Raw genomic sequence first — 8,818 nt, 5'->3', positions numbered from 1 at the left:
GTCACGCAGTTACGTAATCATACAGCGACCAACGATGTGACACACGAGGATGTTTTACTCTACGTTCAAATAGAGGATTTCAGCTATTATTTTGTCAAATAAAGAAGAAAGAGCGACTCACCTAGCCGCAGAGGACGAGATAAATCAAACATGGCGGACTTTTCGTCGCTGGGTCTCTCAGACTGGCTGGTTAAACAGTGTAAACAGCTGGGCATCAACAAACCCACTCCTGTGCAGGAGAACTGTATGCCAGCTATACTAGAAGGTAAGACAGCTTCTACTCAGTCTTAAGGGTAGAAACATATCACCAGGCTATCTAACGTTACCTATAATGTAAACCTCTTATTGTGAACGGCAGAATGAGCAGTCTGTAACGTTAATTATACAGATACGGTACAGGTATTCATAGCAAATGTAACTTAGTGTTCTTTAAGAAAGGTAAACACTTGGAAAAAGACTAATACTCTAAATTAGCATTAGTATTGTATAGTTCTTCTGGTTATATATATATATTTTATAACTGGTTACCATGTTTCCACAGATTCAGAGGTCTGGGATCAGGCTGCTTTTCTCCCATGACTCTTCCTCAAAATACACATTCTTGGTTGTCATCAAAAATATGTCCTATCTGACTGCTGCCGAATTTGCCAGAATAAGCTGTAGATCAGAAAATGTGAAAGTAGTGATCTTGAAAGTGTGCGAGTTTGTAGTCAAGCAAAGACACAACAAATTATGTGATTTATTTAATGGAGATTGATTTGGGCCCCATGATGAGGAATGTACTGTAATTCTTTAAGAGAAACCCTCCGAAGTCACCACATGGTACAGTCAGTTAAGTTCAGAGCAGGTGAATAAAGGTGTTCTGTGTTTTTCCCTGCAGGTCGGGACTGTTTGGGCTGTGCTAAGACCGGAAGTGGAAAGACAGCAGCTTTTGTGCTGCCAGTGCTGCAGAAGCTGTCAGAGGATCCATACGGCATCTTCTGCTTGGTGCTCACTCCCACCAGGTCAGTGCCAAATATCTGTCCAACTACTTTAAGTGCTTCATATTCAACAAGATGCAGCCTGACGTATTGTATCCGTTTTAGATTCAAAAGTTCACTGGGCAAAAACACCTTTTTTATATACAGAAGCAACTGGACTAAATAAACTTCTAGTATCTCTGAAACTGACTGAAGCGTTGGGAGATTTTAAGCAAGCTTTGAAGAAATGGCTGCAAATAGTCTCTTAGAATAAGGACCTTGGAAAAACTAATTACAGTGGTGTTCTATATTTTCTGTATGTAATTATATAGATATTGTATTTGTGCCCATCTGTCTTGCCAGAACTGGCATCTTGACCCACTCCCAGAGGATTTCAGTGGAAAAAAAGCAGCAGCTTTATTGTATAGTTCAATCCTTGACAGTTGTAGATGTATATAATAACTGTCCTCAGGCAAAGCAGTTTTGTGTGTATTCTATCTATCTATCTATCTATCTATCTATCTACTCATTTCAGATAATTTCATTTCCAGGTATTCCCAAAAAAGAAGAGTAAATGTTTCAAGATCTAAAACATGGGTGTCAGTCCTTTAAAATAAAAGACAATGGCTCTTTGTCTCAAACTGAACAATCAAAATATAAAAGTCTTGGAATGTTAGATCCAGGCATCAGATCCTACATAATGTTTCTGAGATATAAAGAGAAAGAGATGTAAAGAGTCTTATTCAAAACCACCAAATCTACATTTAGGATTTATGTTGATACCTTGAATTTACCAAAAAAAAAACAAAAAAAAACAACAACAACAACAACCTTGATTCAGAATTTAATTTCTTCTGTATTATTATTTGTATGTAGAAGGGCAATCAAATTTGGGTTAAGAAACAAAATAGAAGTAACTGGCAACATTTCTGAGAGTTCATGGTAAGAAAACTCACATAAAGCATCAAGCTATTCAATGTTTTTAGTTCCCTGTATCCTTTAAAGTTTACCAGTCAGGGTTTCATTTTATTTTTCAAATAAATCTGTTTCTGTCACAAAAGTAGTGCACTTGTCATTGACGCTTTAGCTAAGATGAAAAGCACTGCGTGTATTATGTTCCAGTATTTCCAGCTGATGATATTGTACATGTGATGTCATGCAGGGAGCTGGCCTATCAGATTGCAGAGCAGTTTCGAGTCTTGGGGAAGCCGCTGGGTCTAAAAGACTGCATCATCGTTGGTGGAATGGGTAATTATTAGATTATTATGAAAGTCTGCTGGAGTTTTAAAGCTGTGGTGTTGCACTGCTGCTGCAGGAACCTAAACAAAACACTGCTGCCAGTTACCGTTTAATTCTGTCTGAACCTCTCCTCTGTGCTGACATCGTCACTGCTGTGTTACTAACAGACATGGTGAGCCAGGCCCTGGAGCTGTCCAACCAACCGCATGTGGTCGTAGCGACGCCGGGCCGGCTGGCTGATCACATCCGCAGCTCCAACACCTTCAGCATGAGCAAGATCCAGTTTCTGGTGAGTTCAGGAAGGACCACAAACTGAGACTTGGACAAGGTTTCAACGCTCTGTCTCTGCTGCAGCTCTCATATTCTTAAAGGGACAATTTGGATCTGTTGAAGTGGGGTTGTATGAGGTACTTATCCAGAGTCAGTTTATAACATACAGCAAATGTCAGTCCACACGTCACCAGTTTTGAGTGAAATCCTTTGTTAAAATCAATTTTATTAATGCCTGAAATGTTAGATCTGTGTATGAGGAGACTAGGTAAGTATAGTGAAGGTTAAAGAATAATAAGGTCAGGTTCGGACATTTGAAGGCACGTCTTCACATGGCGTCATCTTTTGTGTGTTTGTCAGATTATGGACGAGGCGGACCGGCTGTTGGAGCAGGGCTGCACTGACTTCACCAAAGACCTGGAGACGATCTTGGGGATTTTACCGGCTAAACGGCAGACGCTGCTGTTCAGCGCCACACTCACTGACACTCTGCACGAGCTGAAGAACATCGCCATGAACAAACCTTTCTTCTGGGAGAGCATGTCAGAGTGAGTAACCTGCTGCCGTCTAAAGGCTGTTTGTGGAAATAATTAGAAAAATCCACAGTCAGGGAGAAGACAGAAAGACGTTACAGGTGTTTAAAACCTTGTTTACAGAGGTAATTTTCTAGGTAATAAACTAGTTATTTCAGGTCCTTTCATTAAAATAAAAGACAACACTGAGGGTCACAGTTGCTTTAGCCTCTGTGCCTCATTTCAGATGCATTGTGTGCAAGAAATCTTGTGTGTTATTTATAAAACAGGAGCACCAGCCTGGAAGATTAGTTTACTTGTCATCTGATCTGAGGTGCAACTGATCACTGAAGCATATCTCTCCCACAAATGCCTTTGGATGCAAGGCAGAGTCGTGCAAATAATGGGAGTTAAGTGTGGCTGACTGAGCGTTCTGCTAGATTTACTGATGCTCAGATATGTGCAGGGAGCAGCTACAAACTCATGCAGGTGTGTTCGGCGTGAAGCAGAAAGTGTAGCACCAGTGACGGCAGACTCAAAGTGGGTGCAGAACAAAACATTATCACCACTTGGCTTCATTGTTCTCAGCTACGGTGTGGGCAGAAAAATGAGTTGTGTCTAATTTCTTTCAGGCTGAACATGACTGCAGCACTCAGGCTTTTGAATGCTGTGCCGTCGAGTAGATTTTCTCTCACTCTCTGCAGCTGAATATGAAAGCATTCTGATTTGATCATAACGATAACATTTAAATTCTCCTTGTGCAGAATTCTTGTGAATCCTGGCCTGAATCCATACCAGCTTTAGAGCTGCTGTTCTGTAGAATAACCTCCGACTTCTCTGCCAACAGATAATGAATCTATCTGTGTCTAACTAACTACAGGGAACAGTGACATATCACATCATTGTTGTTAACAGGACTCGAACTGTGGAAGAGCTGGACCAGAGGTACATCCTCACTCCAGAGAAGGTGAAGGACGCTTACCTCGTCCATCTGATCCAGAAGTTTACTGACGAACATGACGACTGGTCCATCATCATTTTCACAAACACATGCAAGTAAGAAGCCCAGAAGTAATGAAAATACCTTATAGATCACATGCCTGACACAATCTTAATCCTAATGCAATAGAAGAAGAAGAAGTACTTCATTAATCCCTGAGGGGTATTTCATTTTTTTCACTCTGTTGTCATATACACTCAGGCCCGAAATTCATACAAGCGCAAACAGGACCTGTATATGCATTACATGGAGAGATGTCAGAGTGAGGGGGCTGCCTTGGACAGGCACCCGAAGCATTTGAAGGTTCAGTGCCTTACACGAGGGCACCTCTGCAGTGCGAACTGGCATCTCTCCACCCACCAGTCTACTCTCAATACTTGGGTCTGTATGGGGACTTGAACTGGTGACCCAAGCCAAATGCCTGTGGGCTGAGCTACTGCCGCCCATAGATAAACTGCCCAACATGGGGCTCCAACCCACAACCCTGAAATTAAGTCTCATGCTCTACCAACTGAGGTAGCTAGGTGACAAATGCAGGGTTTTCTCAAAGAAACCTTGTAGCCTTTTTGAAGCTTGAAGTGTTGCCAGTATGGTGTTGCTTCAACTCCATGATGATATTTAAGGTTTAGTTTTGGTGAATTGGGTTGTGATCTTTAGAGTAATACATGCGTTTTTGTCTTTTATTAGTAAATGGGCGGCTGCAGGCTACAAAATTAGCACCATCCACTAGCCAAATGTTGGTAATGTATGCAAGTGGCTGGTAGATTTGCTTCACTCACCAGCCAAAGATTTGTGGCAATCTATTGAGGTGTTGGTTAGGTTTGAACACTGACTAGCCATTTTGCCAAATTTAAAGGTGAACTACTGGGGTGTGCCATGTCATCTAGTTAACAATAATAACGCTATATTTTTTATCATGATATGTAAAATTCATATTGTGATACTCGCGACATTGACATCATACTGTTACCCAAGCATGGCTGAAAGCAAAATTATTACAGACTCTGTGGTGGTCCAAAAAAGAGGTACAGCATCAGTAGTGTGGATTAAACTGTGGTGGCGGTTGTTAGGCCCGGGCGTCTTCAATATTTCATGAACAGCCCCGGACTTCTCTTAGCGACTCTTTTAGCGAGTTATCACTCAGGGAACTCATTCAGTGGCTCCTCTGGCAGCAGTGCAGCATCTCTCAAACTAATGAAATGAGACATCATTTTTGTTTGAATATTTGAAGGCAAACTGTTGACGTGTAAACTACACCACCTATTTTGTTGCAGTTCTATTTTCTTAAAATGAATACCCCTGAAATATCATGATACTAATTTATCACCCACCCTTTGTATACTATTCATGATTTGTAAATGCGCTTGCCATCGAAAAGTAAAAGTAAAAGCCAACCCCAGATTCACTCTTGTTTGGCATTTCGCCTCAATATATTTTTTCTGTGCTGTTTCTTTTGGATGCCCGTTGCTTACTGTCTGACACCTGGTCGCTACTTTTTTTTTTATAAAGTCCTGACCTCAGATGAGCACAGATGGGGTACACGTCCATAGACATCCTTAACACAGAAGAGAGTTAACACAGGCAGAGGGCTGAGTCTCTGCAGAAAAATACATTACCACACACTTTTAGTGGGTAATAAGAGATGATTGAGAGGGATAACTTCTGCACGAGTGTATACATTGTTTTTGGGGAAAATCCTCTATAGTGTATCTTTAATTTTGTGCCTTGGGTCGACAGATATTTAGAATAAAACGTGTTTTTTTTTTCTTGTCTATGAAACTTAAGCCCGAGTGCAGTCAGTATCCAGGGGTCCCTGCGTATGTAACTGTTATTGTTGATTTAGTGTGGTTCGTATGAAAAGCACTTTTATTGCTTAAAATAAGTTTGTTTTTCTTTCTCAGGAACTGTCAGATCCTCACCATGATGCTGCGTGAGTTTAACTTTCCTACCATCTCCCTGCACTCCATGATGAAACAGGTGAGAAATCACAAGCTTTCTTTTTCAGCTCTGAACTGAGTCTGTTACTGAGAAAACAGTAAAGGGAGGCCTGCTCTAGGATGTTTTTAAGGGTTATAAGGGACTCTGTATCAGAGTCTGTTTTACTGGTCCATTTAGTTTGCACATACAAAGAATTTTAATGCTTCAAGTGACAAAAAGGTGAGACTCTGTCTTTCCTCCAAAATGATTTTGTTTCCCTTATCGCCCGTCCTCAGAGCTCTTCAACAAGCTCATGTCGGACGTGGAAATTACATTCGTCTCATTAAAGCCGTTGTGATCATGTAGGAACTGTCAGTGTAAGGGATTAACGCAGATTAAAGGAAGTGAAAGGGGGCCAGCCGAATGAACACATGCTCTTTATCTTCTCCAGAAACAACGATTTGCAAACCTCGCCAAGTTCAAGGCCAGTGTCTTCAAAATCCTGATTGCAACAGACGTGGCTGCCAGGTAAGAAGCTCCGCTGAGCCGCTGCGTGTCTCAGGCATGATGGCAGCCATTTTTACACCTTTTAAAAGTTTAACATTTGTAAATTCTTCCCTGAGTTGTCACACAGTTTCAGACTTAGAGATTCAGCTGTAGACAGTCTGAAATCACCTTGTTCTGATATCCTTCTTGTTCTTTCTGAATTGCAGAGGTTTGGATATTCCAACAGTCCAGGTCGTCATCAACCACAACACCCCCGGCCTTCCCAAGATCTACATCCACAGGGTCGGACGAACAGCAAGAGCAGGTAACCTTTGATAACTTCCTAGAAGATTTTAACTTTCCTCGTTAAGTGAAAAGATCAGAAACACCAACATCAGTGACTCACTCTGGTTTCATTTCACATCCAAAATAAATGCAGCTTATACATGACAAGGTTTTCCTCCTCTGCAGGGAGGAACGGAGTGTCCATCACACTGGTGACGCAGTACGACATCCACCTAGTGCACTCCATTGAAGGACAGATTCGTAAGTTAGTTGGTTATGAGACTGAATTAAAAATCTGGGGTAAAACTTGTAGCAAATCCAGTGTTCACTCACACAGGATAGAAAAGTCCTTATGGTCAGGTAGTACGTTTACCAGCACTTGCCAGCTGTGACTTTTTATACAGATGCTCCCTTTCCATTTCTTGTCGCTTTTGCTGACCGTGAGCTACGTTAACATGTTCACTTCTAAAGCATCAATATGACTAGTAGCTCCTCTTATGTAAATGTGTGATAGTCTTTATTAGTCTTTGATCTTTATTAAATAAACTGAAAAGGAAAACCATAGACAGTGTAGACTGATAAGAATACAGTTTCATAGCATTTACCACTTACCGGTAACCCAAAGAAGCTGTAAATACCAGGTCCTGGTGTGTGTTGTAAACCTCCAGTGTGTGTACATGTGTGTGGTGTATCTCCAGAGACAAAGCTGAAGGAATATCCTGTGGAGGAGAAAGACGTCCTGAAGATCCTCACCCAGGTCAACGTGACCAGACGGGAGTGTGAAATAGTATGAACGCCTCTTTTCTTTATTTTCAGTCACATCATGGTAGTTTAGCGTGATAGTTTGTGTTAACTGGGTCTGTCGAGTGTTCTGGGCTATATTCATGATGGATTTGTTAGAGGCAGTACCTGAATAACATTCTCATTTCTTTGACTTAATGAGTGTGTAAGTCTTCAGTCATGGCTGTGTGTATATTAGACATGGATTTTCTCACTAAAATGACTCGTATTGACTTGATGATAAACTCTTTTCTGTGTCGTAGAAACTCGAGTCGACAGACTTTGATGAGAAAAAGGAGATCAACAAGAGGAAACAGCTGATTTTGGAGGGGAAGGTACGTTCCTTTCTTTTAGTTAACAGCCATTTAACGTCACCAGACCTAACATGTTTTTGCAGCGTCAGGTTTTCCTGTACATTTATGTAAAGGTTTTGGATAGCATGTGGTGGTAATCATAGGTGAAATGGAGAAAGTAATAATTTACCAGACTGTTTCATCTGAACATGCAGAAAGTGATGCTTACAGGAAATTAACTTCAACTCAAATGGTAAATGAAAGGAGCAGTGTGTAAGATTTAAGGAGATTTGGTGGTGTCTAGCAGTGACGACTGCAGATTTCAACCAGTTGTAACTTCTCCAGGTTAAAATTCCTTTGTCGAGGTGGTTTTGACTGGGTGCCAAATTATCCAAAGATGTCTCTCCACCTCCAAAACAAATGGAGAGGATTTAAACCAGTAAAAAACACCAAATAAAGCCGTTTCATGTTGAAAACAATCAGTGATTTCCAGTGCTGCTCATCAGAGGGGCTTCGAACTATGGCGGTCAATAGGAAAACAGGATTTGCCCTATCTGGAGCCAGTGTTTCGTTTGTCCGTTCTGGCCTTCTTTAGCATGGCGGTGCAACATGGTGATCTCTGTGGATATGATTTACTCTGTGTGTTGATATAAATGGTTCATTAGGTAACAGAAACACAACAATTCTTATTTTCAGGTGATGATACACTAAAGGAAACACTCCATTTCTGCCATTTATACCCCTGACTACGACACACTGGGTCTTAAAGTTGATTGTTGATTTGTGATCAAACTGCTGTTTCAGGATCCAGACCTGGAGGCTAAGAGGAAGGCCGAGCTGGAGAAGATCCGGAGTAAGAAGAAGAAGTTCAAACAGAAAATCGAGGAGAGCATTCAGAAACAGAAACATGGACAGCTGAAAAAGAAACTGGCAAAGAGAAAACAGATGAAAAAGAAAAAGGCGGCACAGGAAACGGCGTGAAAACTGCCATGACCCATGTATATACTCAAAGATTTATGATTGTACAATAATGTTTTCATATGTGAGCAAATAAATTTGAACCTTTCTGAATTCCAT

At 41.1% G+C, this 8,818-nt stretch overlaps 1 protein-coding gene across 1 annotated transcript; it reads left to right on the top strand.

Moving 5' to 3' along the window:
- On the top strand, positions 1–8,817 carry ddx49 (DEAD (Asp-Glu-Ala-Asp) box polypeptide 49). The gene is made up of 13 exons (XM_033621016.2): positions 1–265; positions 881–1,004; positions 2,122–2,207; positions 2,366–2,487; positions 2,829–3,016; positions 3,896–4,036; positions 5,882–5,957; positions 6,349–6,425; positions 6,611–6,708; positions 6,855–6,929; positions 7,367–7,455; positions 7,712–7,783; positions 8,546–8,817. The coding sequence occupies exons 1-13, from the start codon at positions 151–153 to the stop codon at positions 8,720–8,722; spliced, it is 1,440 nt and encodes a 479-aa protein (XP_033476907.1). The 5' UTR covers positions 1–150; the 3' UTR covers positions 8,723–8,817.
- The last annotated feature ends 1 nt before the right edge of the window (position 8,818 follows it).

The sequence above is a fragment of the Epinephelus lanceolatus genome, chromosome 6, assembly GCF_041903045.1.
Source record: "Epinephelus lanceolatus isolate andai-2023 chromosome 6, ASM4190304v1, whole genome shotgun sequence".
NCBI lineage: Eukaryota > Metazoa > Chordata > Actinopteri > Perciformes > Serranidae > Epinephelus > Epinephelus lanceolatus.
The sequence above is the reverse complement of the archived record's forward strand: the minus strand, read 5'-3'. Positions and strand labels throughout refer to the sequence as shown.